Genomic DNA, 25,836 nt, shown 5'->3' with positions numbered 1-25,836 from the left:
TACTTGCACTCTTTTCAATTTTTATCTATATTTCTAACACAAATCAAGAGATTTTTAATTTTGTCTCGTAATTTTTTGTTAATCCATTGAAAGTCTAGATAATCAGTATTTTCAAGCTTCAAAAATACAGAGTTATTGTAGAAGCAATCCATGCCAATATTTATATATGAATAAATCTTAAATTATATACAATAGCTGGGTTAAAACAACCCAATAGCTGGGTTTGTCCCTTTTTAACCCAGCGCTGGGTTATATTTAACCAAGCATTTTTTAGAGTGTAGTGTTTTTGTATAATATTTTTATAATATTTTTATACAATATATAAAATTGACCAAAAAAGTCAAATTTGTTCTTAAAAGTTATATTAAACAAATGTTCAAGTTCTTCATTTATAAACTCTGTAGCTGTTGATGCCATACTTTTCTGCATTTCTTCTTATATGCATGTTACTTTTGACTGTTTTCTCTTTTAAATAAATATTGACCTTTTGATAGTCATTCTGTGTGTGTAAAAGTGATAAATAACCCAAATTGGGTTGTTTTTAACCCAGCTGTTTTTAGAGTGTATAAACTGAATCTTGGTAGCTTGAGAAGATCAATAACTCTAATTCCATGTTAGGCTACATAACCTAAAAATATCTTAATGTGGGAATTGATGCTAATGTTACATCTATTTTTGTCAACGATATTGTATTACATGTCTAACATTAACATAATTTCCAGCTTAATACATTTTGAGTGTACCTAAATACAATCTTACTGTATTTGTAATTTGGTAAAGGTACATACATGCTGGAACAGTATCTCTGCAGAAAAAAAAAAAAAAGAGTCTTTTTTTTAAGACTCAACATTTACTGTTGGGTCATCATTCATAGAGGAAAGGATAGAGAAATGCAGGCTAGCAAGGTTGCTAATCATTGGGTGTCCAACTGTATCATGCCAGTCATTTATTTAATTAAAAATCTAGCCTTTAGGCTGAGACTACTGTGCTGTATTATTAATATCATATATTGTGATAAACCCAAACTAATAAAACAAAAGAAGTGTATAATTATTCAGGATCTATTCGTGATCACCTCTTGACAAAGTTATTACATGTCTTTTTTTTATAGTCCAACCTCATAATCCCTGTTGTGTGGTGCTTATGACCCAGCGGGGTGGGTGTGTTGTTCACACTCTAGTAATTTACATGCTACTTGCTTTTGTTTATACAGCTTGACATCCAACAATCCTATGTTAACTGAAGAAATATTGGAACCTGCATGAACTCTCAGTGTGAGCCAATGTTAACACACAGTGCTGCATATGTAATGAGCCAAGGTCATTTACAGAAACACCAGAATCCTTATGCTCATTCTGCAATTGCTTAAAGCAAGTTTTTTTTTTTTTTTGGCACTGTATTCTCCCCCTCATTTGCACTCCAAAATGCAAGACTACTGAAGATTATGATAAATATTATTTGTATTTTATAATAGTAAAGCTTTGTTCAGGAAAATATTTGTAATTATCTACAAAATGTATTTATTCATTTAGAAATATATTTCCAAGTTGTAATGACTAATCCCCATTGTGTTACAATAGTTGTTTTCAGCAGACTTTCCTCAAACTTGAAATAAATCATTTTGGAAATGATTTTCGTTTAATACTTAAGCTGCTGTTTTAAAATCTGTTCCCCCATTTATCCTCTTTACTTTTCCCCTGTTGTTGACAGTAGGAGCCAACACAGTCAAAGGCGATGATTTCACCAATAATGAGGGTGGCGAAAATAAAGGTATTTTTCCCATCTTTTTTCCTATTTTTTAACAACAAAAAAGATTCCAGCCTGAAACCTGCATGAAAGTGAAACCAGTTTTTTTTTCCTGTAATGAATTCTTTAGATTTATTAAATTTTGTTCTTACGTTTTTTGGCCATCGAAGCGCACCATCATAAAGCACATCTTTTTGACACCTCTTTCCTCTTTGGCGATTCCTAGCACAGAACTGAAGGACTGTGTGAAAAGGCTAAAGTTTGCCTCTACAGAAAATACAAGAACATCCATAAAATAACACTTGCTCCGACATAAACGTCACCTTCTCCCAGTGCTGCAAAGTGAAAGATGGTCGACGAAAGTCTGCATGCTTTTTTCCCTCTTCTCCTCAAAGAAAAGATTAAACAGTCATGTTTTCCTCTTTTTTCTCAGTTTTGCCATTATTTTTCCTTCATTGCCCGGTGAAGCATGAGCACTAACCTGTGTTGTTTTGACAGTGGAAATCTGTTCATTTGTAACTCCTGTCAGATGCTGTGTTAAAGAAACTCTTCTCACTGTAATATTAATGGCTTGCTCTTTTGCATCCCATTACACTTGGACAAATAATATTTTGTAAGACGCAATGCATTATAAGGTGCCAAGAAAGGGTAGAGCCATGTGAATATATGTTTTATACGCAGTGGTCGAATTGTAAAAAAAAAAAAAAAAAATTAAAAATCAGGGTGGATGATTTTAGCTGACTTTACGCAATAATTACAACATTTGTTTAATTTTATTTAATAAAACTATTAAATAAATTTGTCGATCATGATTCATTTTGCAGATAAAACTATTAAAATTGTCGATAACGATTGTCGATAATAATTAAATGATATTTTGCTGAATGTGTCATTAATAAACATGACATTAAAACCGTTAGTAGGTGGCAGCAAGCCCCTGTTTTAATAAATGATTAATTGAATTATTAAAATCAAACGATTCGTTCAAAATGGCTGATTCAATTAGAAACGAAGCAAGTGACTATCTTTATGAATGGAACGTTGAATCATTGGCTCACTCGATTTGTTCAAAAATGGATTCAATCAGGAACGAAACACTGCAGTGTTGCTCTGCACCAGGGACGTGCACAGACATTTTGAGGGGCAGGGGCTCAAGTGGAAAAAAGGGCACTTCTCATATTTATTTATTTTTCTAAACAAAACGTTAAATATATTAGGGGTGTGCAGTATTATATACATCTTAATATTTTCTGGGATTTTATCGATAACGATAATTATACAATATTTTGCTGAGTGTGTCGTTGTGCTGATATCTTAAGGACTGCCGTGGACAGCTGACTCCTAAAGTTTTTGATATTCTGCATATTCTGTGTGGTGATCAGTTCACAGCAGTCATAGAAATTAATCTTTTCCAATAAGTTTAAATAGCTTTTTGGCCAGTAGGTGGCAGCAAGTCACTGTTAATAAGCGAGTCATTGTGACTGAACCGAATAATTTAAACGGTTGATTCATTCAGGAACAAAATAGCGTCATGTTGCTCAGAATGATCATTCTAAATGCATTTTAATAAACTGAATCATGCAGTGAAAGAACGTGCACTGGTCTAACCTATTAGACTTCCTATAGCCTTAGCTAAACTTTAGCCAACTTGGTAGCTCTCATGAGTCATGGATAGGATAATTAGCTGTAAATTTGAGGCACAGATAGCTTAGTCTTTTGTTTATCATCACTCATCTCCACACATTTCACGTATAAACATATAGTTCGTCTTCGTGATGATGCCATGTACCATTTTGGGCGTTTCATTTTTAATTTTATTAAAGCTTCAAGTGAAATTAATTATTTGTACGTGCATACAGACGATGGCGGTGTTGAAGCTCTTTTATTTGCCGTCAAACGGTTGACACTGCCGTGTGTGTATCCTGTCGCAAAATGCGGCGAAAAGTCCTACACGACGGTAATAATTTGATTAAGGTGTTTACATGTCTATACTGCACTTCAATAAAGCGACTAAAATAGGAATACTCCACATGTCTTAATTTGATTTCTGTTTACTTCGAATATGACTTTAGCCGGATTAAGGTATTCAAAAATCTCTGTTTACATGGTAGATTCTTAATCAGAGTATTGTCTTAATCATATTAAAATCGGAGAATTGTTGTCCATGTAAACGTACTCAATGTATGTTACACTGCTGTGCTGCGCGGAGGGAGAAAGGCATCGCAACTTGACAGAGTCTCAATATTTCCTGACCCAACCTGATATTTAGATTTTTTATTTGTTTGACAGGGACAGCTGACAGCAAACAGAAACACACACACACATATATACATATATGCATTTATAAAAAAAAAAACTCCCCAGAAAAAAGGGCACTTTCTCTCGAGGAAGAAAAAGGGCAGGTGCTCAAGCCCCCTTTGATGTCTATGTGTGCACGTGCCTGCTCTGCACTGTTGTATAAAATTAATAGCACATTTGCGATTATGTACACATGCTGATATTCAGGAAAGCACTCTTGCTTGTGTGATAAACATAAAAAAATAATAACTCATACAGGGTTTTTTTTTTCTTTTCTTTCATTACTTGAATTATAAGGGCATTCTAACAGCATACTCAATAGTGTATCATCTCTCCGTCCCTCACAGTCACACATACAGCCCAATAATATTATGTAAGGGGAATGTCTTTAAACTTGAATCAAGAAAATATCATACCTTCTGTTGTCTTCTTTTTAAATAACGTCAAAAGGTGCGCTTGGACCATTTTGCATGAAAAAAAAAATAAAAAATAGCTTGAGCTTGTATTGTGCAGCTCGTATTGAGTTCTAATTGGCCAGTTGCCGTTATTTAGTTCATAAATTATCATACGTAGAGAACTGTAATATTTCATTTGCATTCAATTTGAATATAAAAAAACAACGGTTAACAAACCATTAACTACAACTTTTGCCTCAATAAAGTCCTAATTTGCTGCTTATTAGTAGTTAGTAAGGTAGTTGTTAAGTTTAGGTATTGGGTAGGATTAGGGATGTAGAATATGGTCTTGCAGAATATGTGCTTTATAAGCACTAATTGATAGTCAATGCGTTAATATTAGCCATGCTGATAAGCAATTCATTGATAGTGAGAATTGGTCCCTATACTAAAGTGTTACCAAAACAACATTATCCATCTAAAGGGAATGGTAAGGTGAATAGTGGTCCCCCCCACAGAGGCAGATCAGTTAAACATATATGATAATTGAATTGACCTGTATTGGGCACAGGATGTAGTGGTGTCTCTTGACACGTCTGATAAATTGCTGTAGTGGATCTGACTGTGGTTTGTGGCTGCCGAGGAGTCAGCTGTCATGATCTCTGAGTGATGTGTGCGATCATTGATTGCTGCTGTCCAGACATGTTGTACTTTCTGATTGCCCTCTGATACCTGTATAATTAAAGGAAAATATATAAAGATAAAAATATCAGCTATATAATGAATAGACTTTGGACTGAGTTGTCCAGATGGCATATTTACATTTACAAATGACTATTTAATCTCTGCATTTTGAAATCAGGCTGCCTTAAAAAGAAACAGTGTTAAGTCCTGTAATACCTCCACCAAACGCTTCTTGTTCTGAAGAGACGAAGATGGTGTTTTCAGAAGGGCAGGATCGATGCTCTCTGTCAGTGCGAACATCTGCAGTGGCGATGAATTACTCTTCCTGGCTCCCTTGAGGTTGTACCTATGCCATAAGACTCCCCTGCAAAATCACCCTACAGCAATGCACCAGCCTCCGCAATTTCCTGCCACCTTTAAAAACTCACCCAGAAAGACTCTTTAAATGCATATAAATGAAAGAGAAAGCTGTTCTTTCCGTCTGTAGTCCCTTTAAAAGGATGACACTCTTGAGACTCAGCCTGTACAGAAAGAAAGAGCTTTAATTTGGAAATGAACGAGTGAAAGAATATCACTTGTCAGCCATGCCTTAATTGGTTAACATGGACTCTGAATGAAGGGCCTACGGCATTACTTTAACAGCTTTATTAAAGGTTGATGTTGAAAGCTTACATTTGAGATCCAGTAGCAGTACATGAATATCAAATATGGTGCATGTCCAGAAGCCACGGTTGACTTCGGCTTGATGTGAGGCCAATAATTGGCATACAATTGCCTTTAATGATATATTACAGCTATGTTTTCGCTGGCGTGCTTGCCCTGTATTGCTGTGCATTACAATTCTGTGTTACAGCTGAACAGACTGACTGAACAGGTCAGCGTTGTACAGACTGCATGGTCATTAACAGCCATCCTTCCCTACTAACACTTCTGGGAATAGATTATTCAAAAATAAAAATTAAATCATTATTTTCTTATCTTTCAAAACCTGTATGACTTACTTTCTTCAGTGGAACACAAATTATTATTATTATTATTATTATTTTTTTTTTATGTTAAATGTTATAGCAAACGTAAAAAAAGGTGAAATTAAACTATATATGAAGAGTTCATTTGCAAAAACTGATAACTCCATTTTTAACTATTTTCAAAAATCATGTTTTTTTCATTGTGCATTCCAATTAATCTCAATCAAACTGCAGTTGGGTTATTTTGATTAAGTAAAAATAAATAAAAAATACAGCTAACTAACACAATAAAACACATTAAAAACGTGATAACATAATAAAAAACATGATTTTTGAAAATTAAAAAAAATTAGTTATCTGTTTATTTTCAAAAATCATGTTTTTTTCATTGTGCATTCCAATTAATTTCAATCAAACTGCAGTTGGGTTATTTTGATTAAGTAAAAATAACAAAAAAATACAGCTAACTAACACAATAAAACACATTAAAAACGTGATAACATAATAAAAAACATGATTTGTGAAAATTAAAAAAAATTAGTTATCTGTTTCTGCAAATAAACTCTCTCTATATATAATTTTGAATATATACATATATATGAATTAATTTATACATATTTATATCATACATATTTATTTGTGAGTTTGGGGTCAGTTCAGTTCAAAGTTTTTTTGCTAACACTTTACTTAAAGCCTTTATATATAATTATTACAGAAGTTTTAATGCATTAATTATGCCTTTTAATACACCTTATAATGCATTGTACAATCTCATGAATAATTGTAACCACATTTAGTACATTATAATTTATAACACTTATCAATTGATTGTTACATTATGCATTTGAAATGTGAATTTGGTTATAATCATTTATGACAAGATATAATGTTTCTTGAGCAGCAAATTAGCATATTATAATTATTTCTGAAGCATCATGTGACACTGCAGAGTGGATTAATGGCTGCTAAAATTCATCTTTGCATCACAGGAATAAATTACTGTAATAGACAATTGCAATGTATTATTTTGAATAATTTCACAATATTACACATTTTACTGTATTTTTGATCAAATAAATACAGCTTTGGTGAGCATAAGATACTTTTTGGAAAAGCCAGTACATTCTGCTAAATATCTCCTTCTGTGTTCCATAGTAGTCATACAGGTTCAGGATGACATGAGGACAAGAAAATGCTGACAGAATTTGCATTTTTGGGTGAACTATTTCTTTAATAAGAACTGTTGAGTCTAATGAAGAATTCAGCTCTTTCTCTCTCTCGTTCTTGCTCTGTATAAAGATGAGTAATGTGTGCAGTGCCGTGCAGCACATGAGGGAATATATTATCCTCCTCGGCCTGTCCTGGCAATGATGAATGTCCAGGGTGTGTGCACTGCGGAGTCACCCCCACTCACTCTCTCCTTTCGTTCATTCCTCCCTTCCCTTTTCTCTCTATCTCTCTGACACTCTTGCTCTCTATATCTTTTCCTTTTATTTTATTTCTGTCTTTCATGTTCTCTCATCCTCTTTACCTGTGTCTTCTTGTCACTGCACAGTTCCACAGGCAAAACAAGAAAGGGAACTTGTATAACATCTAAGCCGTGAAAGTCTTGGCACTGACAGGATGGGGTCAGAGTGGATGCCTAAAGGGCCGTTCACACAGGAAACGTTATTGTATCTGCCTGGGCTGTTCTTCCATGTAAACATGCTCTAGAAGGATTATGAGTAACTGAATGAGTAACTAACACAACTACTACTAGGAATGAATAAAGAAATAAAATGGATAAGATGCATAGAATGTAAGTGATTAATTTGGTTGTTGCTATGGCAGAGTTAAGTCATCAAATGGACTAAAGGTAAACTGTTGTTTCCATTAACTAATAAGGTGAAGCAACTCATTTTACAAGCAAATTAAAGATTATTTGTTGTTATTTACTGATAATAGCTATGCAACCTCTTTGGATTACTTGTATGATGTCTTTATGAACTTTTTGAAGCTTGAACATTTTGGTTGTGTGGACTGTCAGTGCATGGGGTCTCATGAGAGAATATTACAAATATCTTCAATTGTGTTTCTAAGGGTTTGGAACACATACAGGGTGAGTAAATGATGGCTGCATTTTCAATTAAGGATTAAGTAACCCTTTAACCATAAAGTTTGTTTGCAATAAGGAAAATCGAAACAACTCCATAACATCTGTACGTTTCCATACAGTCCAATAACATACAACTTTTTATAAACAAACTGTCATGAAAATGTACAAGTTTAAAGTAAGTGTTGCGCAAACTGTAGAGTATTGCAGTAGTAACTCAAAGTGGTTAAATTCCAATGGAGTGCATAACTGATGAAATGAATACCGTGAATGACTTTTTTTTTTTTTTTTGACAAAAGCTGAAAAATTCCGTTCAGCTTTTAAAAACGAGATGTTTGGTTCCATTCCATTGTGACAGCAGTAGCTGTTTTTGCATGCAATAATTCATTCTGGGTGAACAGCCCTCAACTCATCAATCCCAAGGGCCAACATGTTTGCCAACTTAGCAGGTTTCCATTGCCAGTTGAGTTTTAACACACCTGGGATGCAAAATGCGCATAGATGTGCTGCCTTCTCTGCTAACAGCTCCTCCAATATGTCCCCTTGATCTATGGGTTTCACTGTGAAGAGCCTTAAGATGTGTATCGGCATCTACTTTAAACAAGTTCATGGCAGCACTCCATTCTCGTAATGTGTTTCTGGATAGTTCTCCTTGATGAAGGATTTAAATTGTTTTCTTGGAAGGAGCCCACAAAATTAGTACCTAAACTGCTTCTACTGGGTCAAGTTTGTCAGTTAAGATTCTCCATAATAGAGCTCTCCAATTACGTGGGTGGAAAGTTTTGCCAGCATTGGTAGTAATGGGTCAGGATAGGTAATCCTAGATGGTATAAAAGGGTGAAACATCAACACAATGCTTGTGTAACATCTCCACTAAACGAGAAGCCCTTGCGCAGCTATTAATCTGCCTGGTTGAGAGGCAGAGTATTAGACAGGAGGTTATGGCCTTGCTGATGGTCCAGCGCAATAAAGGCGCTGCGACGCTGAAAGTTGTACACCAGCAAAGAGCTGCAAAATAGATGCACTCGCATTAGTGCGCTGCCTGGCGCCCACTCAGAACCCGACCGAGATTAATCACCTGTCACGACGGGTTGTTTTCCAGCTCTCCCTCTCTTTATCTTTCTCTCTCACTCTGTTTCCCTCTCTCTCCTTCTCTCTGTTTTCCTTTGTGGGGGAGAACGATACACAGACTTGCCTTTAATTCTGCTCGCCTGCCCACAGGCGCTGTAGGATTGTGCCAGCACTGCAGCAGACCACGCTGTGTGTGTGTATGTGTCTGCGTGTTTGTCCACCACCTCTGAGCAGTTAATGAAGCCATATGCAACAGAAACCAATAATCAAAGTACAGTGAGGTGTCTTTGGCTGAATACCAATTACTCTGGGTCTTACGTCGTACCCCTGTTGGACTCCACTCCAGTCTGAGAAGCCAACAAGGGTGTTTCTAATGCAGATATACCACTCCCACTGAGAGGAGGCTGTTTGCAGTGAGTGTGTTTACGGAGGTGGATGCAAACACACATACACACACCGAATGTCATAACCCCTTTTTGAAGCCATTAGCTCTCATTCCATCAGCTGTTTTGAGCAGGCTGAGGACGCTGTTTGATAAAATATTAGTATACACATTACCCTAATAAGAGTAACAGTGCAAACCACAGAGCATTAAAACACACTTAATTAAAGATGCACACTCATTATTCACCCTGAAAAAAAAAACTGTTATGACTTGTTTGTAACCAGTTTTTTTTTTTCTTTGAGGAGTCTTTGAATCAATTTTAAGTCTTTGCTACGTAGGTTTTTATGTGAACTTTCAGAAAAGTTAACTGTCTTTAAGAAATAGTTCACCCACAAATGACAATTCTGATTTCATTTAAGCACCCTCATGCCATTCCAAATCTGTATGACTTTCTTTCTTCTGTGGAATGTACAATAAATATAAACACCCACCAACCACTTTATTAAGTACACCTTGCTTGTATTGGTTTGGACCCCTTTTTGCATTCAGAACTGCCTTAATTATTTGTGGCATAGATTCAACAAGGTGCTGGAAGCATTCCTTTTGGTCCATATTGACATGAAAGCATCACATGATGCGAATCTCCCCTTTCCACCACATCCCAAAGGTGCTCTGTTGGAGTGAGATCTGGTAACTGTGAAGTTATTCAAGTATAGCTCATTGTCATGTTCAAGAAACCAGTTTGAGATGATCTAAGCTTTGTGACATGGAGCGTTATCCTGCTGGAAGTGGTCAGAAAGGGATGGACATGATCAGCAACAATACTCCGGTAGGTCATGGCATTTAAACAATGCTCAACAGGTACTAAGTGGCCCAAAGTGTGCCAAGAAAATATCCCCTACACCATTAGGACAATGACACTGAACAGTTGTGGTCTGCTCTCACATTTTTCTCTCCAAACCCTCACTCACATCTCTTTATTATTTTTTGTTTACATGGCATTTTGAAACATAGTGTTCTACTATTTTCTACCTCTAATCCCTATCATTAGTGTTTACTGGAATATTTGGAATATCTGTTATATTATACTGGGAAATACATTTATCTGTCAAAATTAGGGAAAGCATTTTGAAATATCCCATTTTGATTAATGTGTGTATGTTACATAACATAAGAGATTTGAGTCCACATTGACATGAAAGCATCAGACAGTTGCTGCAGATTTGTCGATTGCACAATTGTGATGCGAATCTCCCGTTCCATTACAACCCAAATGTGCTCTATTAGATTGAGATTTGGTGACTGTGGAGGCCATTTAAGTATAGTGAACTCAATGTCATGTTCAAGAAAACAGTTTGAGCTGATTTGAGCGTGATGACATGGCATATTATTCTTGTGGAAGTAGCCATTACAAGATGGGTACACTGTGCTGTGGTCATAAAGGAATGGACATGGTCAGCAACAACCCTCAGGTAGGCTGTGGTGTTTAAACAATACTCAATTGGTGCTAAGGGGCCCAAAGTGTGCCAAGAAAATATCCCCTACACCATTACACCACCAGCAGCAGCCTGAACCATTGATACAAGGCAGGATGGAACCATGCTTTCATGTTGTTTACACCAAATTCTGACCCTGCCATCTGAAAATCACAGAAGAAATCGAGACTCAACAGACCAGGCAACCTTTTTTCCATCTTCTATTGTCAATTTTGATGATCCTGTACAAATTGTAGCCTCAGTTTCCTGTTTTTAGCTGACAGGAGTGGCACCCGCTGTGGTCTTCTGCTGGTTTGATGTGTTGTGCTTTCAGAGATCATGCTCTGCATATCTCAGTTGTAACGAGTGGTTATTTGAGTTACTGTTGCTTTCTATCAACTCAAACCAGTCTGGCCATTCTCCTCTGACCTCTGGCATCAACAAGACATTTTCGCCCACAGAACTGCCGCTCACTGGATATTTTCTCTTTTTCTGATCATTCTATGTAAACCCTAGAGATGGCTGTGCATGAAAATCCCAGCAGATCAGCAGTTTGTGAAATACTCAGACCAGCCCATCTGGTACCAACAACTATGCTGTGTTCAAAGTTTTTTCCAATGCTCGGTTTGAACTAGAGGTTGGCGCGGGACTATTTTTTTAGCCCCGCTCCCGCAAGGTTATATTCCGCACCCACTCGCTCCCGCTATATATTCACTCTTTGTTCACCCGCTGTTGGCTTAGAATAATTTTCTTCCCGACCGTTCCCGCTAAATTTAGATCTCGTTTCCAGAATCTCACATTTAAATTTCCGCTACTGAAAGAAAGAGAGATAGGCTAACAGATAAAAGTGTAGTCTGCACAAAATTGTATGTTATTTTATTCGTCTTGTCAAGAGTCTTGCATTTATTGACTTTGACTTGAATTTATATGAATTATCTTAAGACACAAAATTTAATATTTTATTTATGCAACACAGTAGGAAAAAAGTGTCAGAGAAAATAATGTTATTTTATTCGTCTTGTCAAGAGTCTTGAATTTATTGACTTTGACTTGAATTTATATGAATTATCTTAAGACACAAAATTCGTTTAATATTTTACGCAACACAGTAGAAAAAAAAGTGTCAGAGAAAATAAAAATGTTGTACAAAAATTGTATTTCTTATTTTTATTTGGCTTGTCAGAATACAATTCGTTTAACATTTACAACACAATAGGAAAAAGTGTAGGTTGTACAAAAATAGCCTATTAGCTATATTTTTATTGTCTTGTCAAAATACTAAATTCGTCTGACATTTTTCTGTTAACACAGTAGGAAAAGTTTCGCAGAGAAAAATAAATAAATACGAAATCTGTCATTTAAAATTATAAGCTAAGCAAAATATAAACAAAACTGAGTTGAACGTCCTTCAAGGACAGCACATCCACACTTTGCTCATCCTTATTCTGCACTGTCACTCATAGACTACCTGCCTGTTCTGTCTGAGGGCCGTATATTTCCCACCGGTACTGCCTGCTCTGCGCACAGACCCTGCAAATAAAACGCGTGACGCTGAAAGCATGCGTGCAGCGCGTGCATAACAGTCCGAGTGCAGGCTGTACTGGTGGTCAATAAAGCGCAGATATGCTGTTCTGAACGGATGTCGGGAACGGGGTATTGTTAGACCGCCCGCTCCCATTCAAATTACACCGGAGATACCGACCGCTACCGCGTTTTATTCGGGAATTTAATCCCGCAAAAATCTGGTCGGTTCTCCCGCGGGAATGCAGACCTCTAGTTTGAACTTAAGCAGATTGTCTTGACCATGTCTACGTATGTACCTAAATGTAGGGTGACCATACTTGCTCTTTTTCCCGGACATGTCCTCTTTTTGGAACTAAAAAACTATGAATTAATGAATTTCTGACCATTACTGCCTGCTCCCGGAAACATTGCACGGATCAGGGAGCCACTATCAATATGCAGAGTATTTAAATCACTTTGGATGCAGCTCGTGTTGGATGCAAGGTTGCCAAATCCACATTTTTTGCATGGAACTGGGCTGATTTTAAACTGTTGCGGAGAGTTGATTTTCTCCCGTGGGTTAAAGGTGTGAAATATTGCATAAATTACATTTGACTGAATTGCTTGTATTGAAACTGATCAAACTGTGGTAGATATTAAGTTTTGTGAAGGATGGCCAATGAAAGCCTTGTGTTTATGATTAATCTGCACTGAATTGCTGGCATGTGATTGGCTGAATAGATATTTGCATTAACAAGCAGTTGAACAGGTGTACCTAATAAAGTGGCCATTAAGTGTGAATATAGGCTAGTGGTTTACAGCTTCCCTTAAGATGCATTAGTTGATATTATTGTTCAGCGTCTGCAGTAAAAGCACTGGTCTAGAAAGTTTCAATGTGTGTTTTTATTGTGACTAATCAAAAGGACACATCTGTATCTACATTTGTTGTTCTGTTCAAGACCATTAGATATCTGATGTGAAAAATCTATAGTCTGGTAAGCCTGCCTGCAATTTGTGAAATGTTATCAAAGACTTCCGCAGGGCTTCATGTCTCGTGTTTTATAATCAGCCTCCTACACATGTACTAATCAGGGGCTTTAATCAAAACAAGAGAGACCCACAAATAACCAACTCATCTGCAGCAATTACTGACTTCCCTGTGCATGAGCCACATCTTGAGGTGAATCTCGCTGAGGTAGGATTAGTTTCAGTGAAAATGTCGCTTGGTAATGGTATAAAAAAGCAATTTAATTTGCAATATTTGTCTGATCTTCTCATTGGGGATTTTACTATTGGATTTGCTTGTCAAAGTGTAAAGCCTAATGTATTCTACTGATATTCGTTTACTGAGAAAAACTGCCAGTGCTTTTGTCAGGCCACTAATAGTTAGTGAGAAAGGGTTGTTTAATCATAAAAAGCGTTTAGAGTATGTTCAAATGATTTTTTTTTCTTCCTGCAGACATCCATGATGAGAATGGGCTGAGACCTGTTATGGTTTATATCCATGGTGGGTCCTACATGGAAGGTACAGGCAACATGATTGACGGCAGCATTCTGGCCAGCTACGGAAATGTAATCGTGGTGACCCTGAACTATAGGCTGGGAGTGCTTGGTAAGTCATTGGTTTTTCATTAAATGGTGGATGGTTTTGATTATGGAATATCTTGCTGACCTCCTGTTTTATATTCACCCTCCTACACACGTAATAAAGATACACACATGTGTTAAAAGTGGCTCATGATCTTGGAATAGCTGAGGAATAAAGGCTTAAAAGTCACAGACTTTAAAATGAAGATTTCATTTTGTTTATTCGTTGAATAAAAAGAAGAAGAGATATAATGTTATGTAAATGTTTTATAAGACCTAGTTTAATTCCCTGCATGCAGTTATGGTCATGAAATGCAAATACAATATTTATGATTTTCTTATTAATCTTTTTCCTGTTGGAAGAAGTCCCAAATGAGTTCAGTTTCTTGACCGGTTATGCTTCAGTGTTATTATGCTATTATAGTATTTATTAATATTTAGAAGGAGCCAATTTTTAAAAAATATATTTTCAGTTGTAATTTGTTCTAGTAATTTGATGTGCCATTTGTCATTTTTATTTTTTATTTTTTTATTTTTTGGTAACACTTTAAGGACCAATTCTCACTATTATCTAGCTGCTTATTAGCATGCATATTACTAGCATACTGTCCATTTATTAGTACTTATAAAGCACATATTAATGCATTTTCTGCATGACCATATTTTAGATCCCTTAACACTACCCATACCTAAACTTAACAACTACCTTACTATTAATAAGCAGTAAATTAGCAGTTTATCAAGGGATTTTTTTATTTTTTATTATTAGCTTTATTTTTTTCTAGTAAATTTTGTACCTAAACTTATTTTATTTAAGATAGTAAGGCAAAATTTCTTACTCATTTATTTATTTTAGATTGTTCATCTGTTTAAATTTGTGTTGTTTTACATAGCCAGTTATAGTTTATTTGTCTTTGCATCATGACCAGGCAAAATTGCCCTCATAAAACATAATGATTATCTTCCACAAACTCGAGGAGGACAGATTTAGTACTTTCTAAATATGAGAAAGGAATGTTCCTACATTGCTAGTCATTAAATTCAGAATTTGTGCTGTCTAAAAGTCCACTCTGGATTTAATAAACTCTTCTTTCACCTTTCATTCCAGTGCAGTTATGTTTCAGTAGGACATAGTATGATTAATAATGTACGTTTAAGAGTCTTTCAGACTGTTACTTCTCCTATTCGATGTGGTGGGTAAATATTAAAAAGGATCATAGTTTTATTCACAGTCCTCCACTTCAACTGTTCTTACAACTCATTATCAGCCACAGCTCTCTTTGAGGCTGGCTATATTTAGATGTGTTGGAGGAAACGGTATAGGCCTCTGCAAAAGTGTGCACTGCAGGAAAAAGGCAGTAGTTGGGAGAAAGAGAGGAAAGTGGCAGCAAGACCGAGGACAGGAGTGAAAGAGCGCGAGCGAGGCCTTTGTTAAACGTGTTTCTGCTTCTCTGCCTGACAGTGCGCAGCATGAAGGTGATGGAGATATTCTAAAGTGTCTGGCTGTCTCCGTCTTTATGGAGAACAGTTTGAAGTGTGGTGGCAGTGAACAGCAGAGTCCTAGATGAAGGGTAAAGTGAGATTGGAACCTGTTCCCAAGCATATAAAATTGCAGGATCGTTTCCCTTTTGTACCCCTTCTTCAGAGAGCGAGAGCTCTTTCTCCACGACAAAAGTCATATTTTAACACCTCTGAGGTATCTTGGTTGCAGCGTGTGTGTGTGTGCACACTGCACAGACTGCTATCTAGTTGGCCCATACCCAGTCCGCCACCAGCGAGACATATTTTCTTCTCAGCTGTTTTTAGACCTAGTGTTGTAATGGCTTTATCCAGCTTTTAGACACATGCTCACTGATTAGCCAAGGGTGAGAGGAACATTCCGGTGTGAAAATACTGTTTGCAGAAAGTCATGCACTCCTTCCTTGAAATGGCTTGTTAAAGAACAAAAATTGTGGCTGAACATATGTAGACACATTTAATAAGATAGATACAGCGACAGTGTGGTATGCATAACAGGGTTGTTAGCGTCATAATCATGTGGGAAGTAATACGACTGCATGGGTGTTTATTTATATAAATTTTGTATAGGCTGCATGGGTATGTGTACGGATGTGCACTTTTCTGTCGAATGTAACTGTGCGTGCTTTCACAGTAATTGCTTCATCTGCAGTGGGGCACATGTGGCCTGCCGATGATCCAGTGGAGGCTGTTAGAATAAACTGTGTCTCTCGCTCTCGCTCTCTCTCTCTCTCTCTCTCTCGCTCTCTCTGTGCTTCATAATACAGCAGAATGAGTCTGTTTCTGCACTTTACTCTTCATCTCGATGGATTATGGGAAACTTAGTTACGCTTTGTCATAATGAAGTATTTATGTATGCGGCACTAAATGAAGAATCACAGTGGCTGTGTTCACACAGCAGCACTGAACAGTTTTTTTTTATTGTTTAAGAGAAGGCTACCAAGAGTCCTGAAACATTTAGAGATAGTTCACCCAAAAATGGAAATGATCATTTACTTGCCCTCATGTTGTTACAAACCTGTATTGTTTTCTTTCATCACACAAATATATTTTGAAGGATGTTGTTTAGTTTCTCATTAACTTCCAAACTAAGACACTTTTCAAAATTAACGTCTATGTTCCACAGAAGTAAGAAATGCACACAAGTTTGAAAAACATGAGGATGAGTAAATGGTGACAGAATTTAAATTTTTTTATTGATTAATTTGTGTTTTTGAAGAAGTATCTTATCCTTAACAAGGCTGCATTTATTTATTCAAAAAGACAGTAAAAACAATAATATTGTGAAATATTATTACAATTTAAATTAACTGTTTTCTACTTGAATATATATTGTTAATATTAATTTATTCCTGTTATATTTCATTACTCAAGTCTTTTTTATTTATATCCTATGGGCCAGATTTACCAACAGCTTGCACCAGCGCAAACTGTCTTTTTGCATTGCAACTGAACTGTTAGGATTTAATAAAGACGTGCAGTGAAGAATTAGCACTGAAAAGGCGTGGACAGTTATTTTTGCGCCTGACCTTACTGAATATGCATTTGTAGGCGTTTCCCTTTCAGACGCAACATTTATGGGAGGAGGACGTTTGTGCTTGTCAAATTACTGGTATTTGCGCCATTATTTAAAGCCCAAAAATGCATGTCTTAAAGCAGGCAGTAATTTGCGCTGCTCTTGATAGATTGCGCTGGTCATTATGGAAATGATCTGACTGCGTCTGTGTTCTTTAATGTGCGCATTGTTAGTAAATCACCTGCAGAATTTTCCCCTCCCATCAGCGTTTTTATTAATTAAACTGCGCTCTAACACTAATTTGCCCTGTTTAGTAAATCTGTCCCTAAATGTTTTGAACAGTAGTCCAGTTTTAGAACAAAATGTTTTAGAACAGTAGTATTTACCAAGTATTTAAATTGTGTGTGTGTGTATGAAATAGCATTGTCTTAAGTCTTTCTAGTGATCTGTAAGCCAGCACCTTTGATCAGGTCATTGATTATAGGCATTATTTGTGACTGTAATAATGAACAGTTCAATTTGATTTTGCTTCACATCTGTTAGTAAATACTGCTGTCATTCCTGAACTGTGACACTGTGAATATAGCCAATCAGATTAAAGTTCCCTGTATAACTGATTTCTTGCTGAACCTCTAGTAGACATGCACATCAGAAATCTGCTTCTTGAGATTTTACAGTCTATAACCGTAAAACTGTATTGCAGAGAGTCCTGCAGAATCTCACTCTGGCTTTTGTCAAGCAGGACACTAAAAAAACTTCCCAAATCACCCTCAGAGTCGTTTAACAGACAGTAGCTTACGCTAATAGACCCCTCTGCAGTGGGTCAATCTCTGCGGAGCCTTTATCTTATTCACTTCTGTCTCTGTCAGTCTGTCTGGCCTGGAAGGCTCCTACAGTTTCCCTGATGCATCTGTGAGTAGAGTCTCCACAGCAGGGCCAGGACAGGCACAGCCCAGGGGAGGAAGGCCAAATGGGCTTCGGTCCTCTGAAATGCTTGCATGTGGGAAGAGAAATAGAGAGATTAGGAGCGACAGAGAATGAGAAACAGAGGGCTTTTTTGGGTCCCATTTTAAGCAATAGCAATATAATGATGCAGTAATAAAGGTGAGAATGTGCTTGGGTGTCTGTGGGCATGTCATGCTGTCCTCAAATGCTGAAAGGCAGAGTTGTTTGTTGTGGTCTCGTGGTAGTTCTAATGACTTTGCTTTCTTTTACACAAAAAACAGAGAGAGGAGAGGAGAGGTGATGTAAGGTAATGGCAGGAGAGGTCAGTGGAGGACTGCTGCAGGTAAATGTGTTGAGAGTTAAAGTGGACAGGAGTGAGGGATCACAGACTATTGAGTAGATTAAAGATAGCATGTCAACACTTGGAGAGGAAGGGCCGAAGAGGCTGCCAGAGAACGGGAGAGACGACATGGGAAACAGGGAATAGAAGAAAGAACATACATTGTTATGGACGTTAGAGCCTAGAAGTTAACACGTGCTTCAGGCAGATTCTTCGAGAAAAGAGTTCAGCCTGAATTGATTCATGTGAAGATGGGCAGATCCAACTTTAAATATTAATATCTTTGTTACTGCTTTTATATAGAGATGACCGATCCTCCCGTGTAAATACTTCTTCAAAGTGTTTTAAAACTCCTGATTTCACTATTTATTTAGTAGGGAATCGGGATGGGAATCTCTATGCACCTCACAATTCGACTCAGTTATGATTCAGAAGGCTGCACTGTGATCATAAAACGATTATCGATGCATCTTGATGCTTTTTTTCTGTATAGTTTTAATTTTTCTCACTTGGTACTTTTAATGATCTATAGTGCATTTGCTGCCAATATCTGTTGTTAATTAAACAAATGGAAGAGTTACAATTCTTGATCTACATTTACTTCATAATTATTAATAGTTTTTTTGTGCATTTTTATTAGATTGCTTATGTAAGTAGGCTACTTTTTTTTTGAATAATTGCAAATTAATAATAAATTAAACCAATTGTATGTTAATAATTATAACAAACTAAATATAGATTCAAAACATACAAGCAAATATAAAGTAATAAGTGGAACAAAGAAACATATTACAAGCGATAAACAAAAATTACTTTCAATATCTGAGAGTGCTTTAAGTATCTGGAAGTTTCCAGACAGACACAGTTATAGATTTTTTCTCTTTTTCTCAGCATTATTGCTGTTAAATTATTACTGATGACTTCAGCAGCAGGTTTAACAGGCTGCATTCACACTAATGCACAGATTTGTTTCAACATATCACATTATTTATTCTGTTCTTAAAACATAACTGACTGCCATTACATTAATCTTGCATCGTAAAAGCATTTGGAGATTCAAGTGAATTGAACTGCATACACAGATACTGCACAGCTGCAAACACACACAAAGTACGCGTGAGCTTTGCGTATCCAGTATGTACTGCATTCCAAATGACATAATGCAAGAGGAAACACTGAAATATCGGTAGTTGTCAAGCAAAGCACACGTTTCTCACATGCATTCTGAAATTTTCAGAATCCGTAAAGACAGACTTGCAATGCATTAGAGATTTTTTTTCTCCCACCCCTATAATTTAGCATGAAAATTACCATAGTATAATCTTAAAGGTAAATACTATTACTAATAATAACAACAACAACAATTGTATTACTATTACCAAATAGTTCTTATAGTTCTTATTTATTCCTAATATGAAACTGCCTTTATGAACCTATAAACTGTATGAACAATTTAAAATCTTTTAAAATGTCAGATAACTTTACTGTTTCATGATGCGGCTAGGTTAGTTCAGGTTGTAAAATGCCATGTGAAGCTAAATTTTTTTTAATGATATTTATGAATTATTACCTTATGATGTTTATGTAAAACATTACCTTGAAAAATATTTTTTAATATCGCTGAATCAACCTAAATACATCAATTTATACCAACAAAACTATATTTGATATTTTTTTAATGGGTTAAATCAGGTAGAAATAGCTCTTTAAGGTAACAGCTGCAGGACATCACATTTACAGTGTACTCAATCCCTGATATTTAAAATAACTGATTTTCTTGTTGCTTTTTCCCCTAATAATTCCCTGTTATTTCTGTACTTTATTGATAAAAAAATGCAAAGGATAGGATGGATGAGGAAGGAGGTTTGGGTTGAAAAATTGAGGTGACTGCCTGAGGCGAGTCTTCAAAGTGTGACACATGCAGCGCATACAGCGCTGGTTAACGTCTTCCCATTACAATCAGCTCAGAACACAAACGATAAGCAAACAAGCTTCTTTCGAATGGCACTGATGCCCAAGGCGGGTGAGAAAGCTGATTTGCCTGTAGGAGATTCAAGTGAATTGAACTGCATACACAGATACTGCACAGCTGCAAACACACACAAAGTACGCGTGAGCTTTGCGTATCCAGTATGTACTGCATTCCAAATGACATAATGCAAGAGGAAACACTGAAATATCGGTAGTTGTCAAGCAAAGCACACGTTTCTCACATGCATTCTGAAATTTTCAGAATCCGTAAAGACAGACTTGCAATGCATTAGAGATTTTTTTTCTCCCACCCCTATAATTTAGCATGAAAATTACCATAGTATAATCTTAAAGGTAAATACTATTACTAATAATAACAACAACAACAATTGTATTACTATTACCAAATAGTTCTTATAGTTCTTATTTATTCCTAATATGAAACTGCCTTTATGAACCTATAAACTGTATGAACAATTTAAAATCTTTTAAAATGTCAGATAACTTTACTGTTTCATGATGCGGCTAGGTTAGTTCAGGTTGTAAAATGCCATGTGAAGCTAAATTTTTTTTAATGATATTTATGAATTATTACCTTATGATGTTTATGTAAAACATTACCTTGAAAAATATTTTTTAATATCGCTGAATCAACCTAAATACATCAATTTATACCAACAAAACTATATTTGATATTTTTTTAATGGGTTAAATCAGGTAGAAATAGCTCTTTAAGGTAACAGCTGCAGGACATCACATTTACAGTGTACTCAATCCCTGATATTTAAAATAACTGATTTTCTTGTTGCTTTTTCCCCTAATAATTCCCTGTTATTTCTGTACTTTATTGATAAAAAAATGCAAAGGATAGGATGGATGAGGAAGGAGGTTTGGGTTGAAAAATTGAGGTGACTGCCTGAGGCGAGTCTTCAAAGTGTGACACATGCAGCGCATACAGCGCTGGTTAACGTCTTCCCATTACAATCAGCTCAGAACACAAACGATAAGCAAACAAGCTTCTTTCGAATGGCACTGATGCCCAAGGCGGGTGAGAAAGCTGATTTGCCTGTACCAAAAGAATAAAAACAAAACCTAATTAAAGACAGATCAAGCCCCAACTGACGTTTCCCTTTTGACACATAAACACACACCTCTAATGGCTTTTAGAAACGCAAACCTCTAGGATTTATATAAATGAGCAGAATCCTCTCCGGATGATGCAAGCCCTCTTTGTAGTGATTATTCAGACATTTTGAATCATCGTGGCCCTGTGAGAGGGTCTGGCAGCTCAGATAAGGAAGGCTACCTTGAGATCCACTTGTTGAAATTCTTCCATTTTGTAATTTTACCTTGTAGCATAAATCTTTCAAACATTAAATATGGTTGCTGTATTTTTTATTTTTTTTTAATGATTGTTGAAAAAAGGAAAAAACATGGAATTAACAAAGTATTTTGTCTGAAGTCATTGTTGATAAAGATTTAGCTTTTACAATAGCTTTTGTCTTAAGAACCTTTAAAGAATACAGACTGAAATCCATCCCCAGTTCTGCTCTTATAAAGTTTGGATGTCTATGCTTGGCTTCCATTGTAAAGGTCATTGTTGTCATATTTCTCTGTAAAGCCATTATTATAATGGGCTCTGAAGTATTTTTTTTTAAACCACATTCCATCTATTTGTGAAAAGGAAAACACGTTATTGTGTACTCAGCTCTACTGTCTTCATCTCTAATTGTGGTTTTTAATTGTACACTACTGTTCAGAAGTTTGGGATGCTTCTTCTTCTTCATATTATTATTATTATTATTATTATTATTCAAAGTATATGCTGACCAGGGTTGCATTTATTTATTGCATATATAAAAATATAATAATGTAATATAAAAATGAAATCATTCTAATATGCTGATTTGCTGCACAAGAAACATTTCTTGTCAATGTTGAAAACATTTGTGCTGCTTAATATTTTGTGGAAACATGTGATGTGATGCATTTTATTGATTGATTGTTTGTTAAATATAAAGTTCAAAATAACAAGTATTTAAAAAATAATGTTTTTGTAATACATTTAAAGACTTTACTGTCCTTTTGAATCAATTTAATGTGTCATTGCTGAATAAATATGCATGTGTTGAATAAATATAACTAATTAAAAAATAAAAAAAAACTGACCCCAAAGTTAAACTACTTCATGGAAATTAAAGCTAATTTTAAGACAATACAATTAGAATACATTTAAAATCCATATACTGCAATATGTGTAATTGTAACTAAAAAAAAAGTTAAATATTTAAAGACAAACTTTGAATATATCTCATCAAGACCTTGCTTAACGTTTCAAAATCTGTAATATTTGAGGGTTTTTACACTGCAATATGTGGTAAACTGCAGCTGTTACTTTAAAGAGATATTTCTACATTAGCTTATTTTAGCAATATTAAATATATATATTTTTTAAACCAGTTAATATAGATGTTCCCATTTGTATTTATTTATTTAATTAATTTTAGTTATATAAACCTTGCAGATGGATATAAATAAGGAATATAAAAAAAGAAAGAATGCCATTTCCTGAATTTCTTTTAATTGCAATTCAGTAAATTCCAAATGAAATTGTTGTTCCTGTGGAAACTTCCGGTAGCGCATTCAATTCTAATTTCATCTCCAGGATTCAGCCTGTTCTTACATTCTGAATTTTGCCTAGCCCTGCAATAACAAGATCAGAAACTAGATCAAACAAATGTGCATGGTTGTTTACAGACCTACAGACATCAGTCAACATTCCTCGTCCTGTCATCTGACTCTCATCTCAGATATGCACAGTCTGGTATCATCATATCTCCACACTGAAACCGGGAGCTTAATTTGCCCTCAAAGTGGACCTTCTTCATGAACCAGATGTACTGGAGAGATCTGGTCTTGTTTTCCCCATAACTCCAGATGGCCTGGTCCCTGTGAGAGGAGGAGACCTCACTGTGTTGATTGGTTAATCCTATAAATTCTGTCTGAAGATCTGTGGATGGCAGCTTGTCGCTCAGGGATGCAGTGTGCTGGGGCACAAGAGGGCAAAGGGTTAATGTGAATCTGGCCGCTGCCTCTCTGGCTGGTTCAAGCCTCGTGTTCAGCCACTCTTACCCTGTTTTGGGCTGCTGTGCCGGGGGAGATGCGGAACTCTTTGCCCTGCACACGTTCGGATGCTAATGTGCTGTTTGCTTGTTTTTGTTTTGAGCTGCGGCATAGCAGTGCCACTGGATGGAGGATGTAATTGTGTAGGGCATTAAATCTTGAAATTACAATCACATTGAGAGCATTGACAAAAGTAGGGAGAAACATAATGAGGCATAACGGAAAAAGCCATGTAAACATGCAATGACATGACCTTGACTTGACATGAGTCATTTAGGCACACTAAATTGTTTTATTTGAGTCCGTTCATTTACTGTTCTACCGGTAAATGGGGTTAAAGAGGGCTCTCAAATGCAATTTACATGCTGCCAGTTACAGCAATGATTTTCTTTGTACAGTTCTCCAAACATGGATCACTTTGTTTGTTTGAGGGGTCAAACATCCTGTTGTGTGGTTGAAAAAGCAATGCCTACATTAAAGGGATAGTTTAACCAAAAATTAAAATTCTTTCAAAACTATTTTATTGATGTCCTTACTACCTTTCCGGGCCTTGAACGTGTCAGTCGTGTTGCTGTCTATGCAGGGTCAGTAAGCTCTCGGATCTTAATTTGTGTTCCGAATATGAACAAAGTTCTTATGACATGAGGGTGAGTAATTAATAACAGAATTAAACTTTTTGGGTGAACTATCCCTTTAACATTCAAAAGTTTGGGGTTGGTAATATTTGATTGATTGATTGAGTGTTGATTGATTGATTTATTGATTGATTGAGTCTTTAGCAAGGATGCGTTAAATTGATTTAAAAAAAATCATGCTAAAATCAATCAATCAATCAATCAATAAATGAATGAATGCTCTTTTTTAAACTGTCTATTCACCATTTCAAGAAAAAATATGAAGCTGAAGCAGCACAACTGTTTTCAACATTGATAATAATAAGAAATGTTTCTTGAGCAGCAAATCAGAATATTAAAATGATTTCTGAAGAATCATATGACACTGAAGACTGGCGTAATGGCTGCTAAAAATGATAAAATATTTAAATATATTAATATAGAAAACAGTCATTTGAAATTGTAATAATATTTCACAATATTACTGTCTTTACTTTATTTTTAATTAAATAAATTCAGCCTTTGTGAGCATTAAAAAAAAAAAAATCTTGCAGAACCTAAACTTTTGAACAGTGGTGTAACATAAAGCCAGTTTTACTGAATAACCAGGAAAAAAATCCTTAGTCAGATTACTTTAAATAAACATACCTAAACTTATAACACAATGGTTAATCCAGTGTGAAGCCAATATGCCTGTTGATTTGAGTATGAACATCATAGCTAACATCACAACTATAATCACAAAAGATTCTTGAAAGGAGTTCCAAAATAAAATATTTACTTTGCATCACATAATAGCAGCTGACATAGCATACTGAATCAAATGCCAACCCAATCCCCCCGGAGGGCTGCCGGGTGTCCTCTATGCAGTGCACTCCAAGATACTCATCATGACTCCACTAACCTCTAGCAGTAGAGGTAGGCTAGCAGATTCAGTAGAAACACTGCATTTATATTTATGCTCTGCATACTGCGTGAACACTGTAAAGCGTCTTACTATACAGCAGGGGTGGGGAACATTGATCCTGGAGGGCCACTCTCTTACAGAGTTTAGTTCCAACTAGTGTTGGGCGATATGCTAAATTTTCATATCGTCCTATCGTCAGCCTGTGAGATCGCCGATACACTATATTATCGTGCTAATTTATGTAATTATTTACTTAGTTTCATTGCGAGAAAGTGAACCAACTCCAGCATAAGGCTAAAAGCAGCCTAATGTTTTTAATATAACTGAATTTGTATTTAACATGATAACAAATTAATAGAAACATCGGAAGTTAATAATTATAATGCTTACATTTCCTCAGTTATTCAAAAAGCAGCTACAGAAAACGAGCAAAGAACATTACATTACCAAAGAACATCATCACAAGCTCAGTCTAGCACAAGTTTATGCACTTTAAAAACACTCCTGTTAAACTCAGTGAATCTACACTATATGATGAATAAATCTCTTATACTTACATCGCACGTACATCTGCACTTTGTTGTTTATAATGAGAGAATTTGCGAGTCCGAATTCAGTCAGCGCGCGCTGAACAACAGAACTCAGCTGTTTCAGTGATGACTCATCTGAACGCCTCTGATTGGCCATTGCATTCATAA

At 35.9% G+C, this 25,836-nt stretch overlaps 1 protein-coding gene across 1 annotated transcript in view; it reads left to right on the top strand.

Annotated features, from left to right (window-relative positions):
• The window catches only part of LOC107708671 (neuroligin-4, X-linked-like), a 109,279-nt gene that overhangs the window by 16,682 nt on the left and 66,761 nt on the right, over positions 1-25,836 (top strand). Inside the window, exon 3 of the mRNA XM_016512965.1 lies at positions 14,077-14,229. Coding sequence (XP_016368451.1) covers positions 14,077-14,229 — 153 coding nt within the window. The remainder of the gene's footprint in view (positions 1-14,076; positions 14,230-25,836) is intronic.

This window comes from Sinocyclocheilus rhinocerous, unplaced genomic scaffold (assembly GCF_001515625.1).
Source record: "Sinocyclocheilus rhinocerous isolate Xijiao unplaced genomic scaffold, SAMN03320098_v1.1 scaffold236, whole genome shotgun sequence".
Lineage (NCBI taxonomy): Eukaryota > Metazoa > Chordata > Actinopteri > Cypriniformes > Cyprinidae > Sinocyclocheilus > Sinocyclocheilus rhinocerous.
This window is presented reverse-complemented; position numbering and strand designations above follow the sequence as displayed.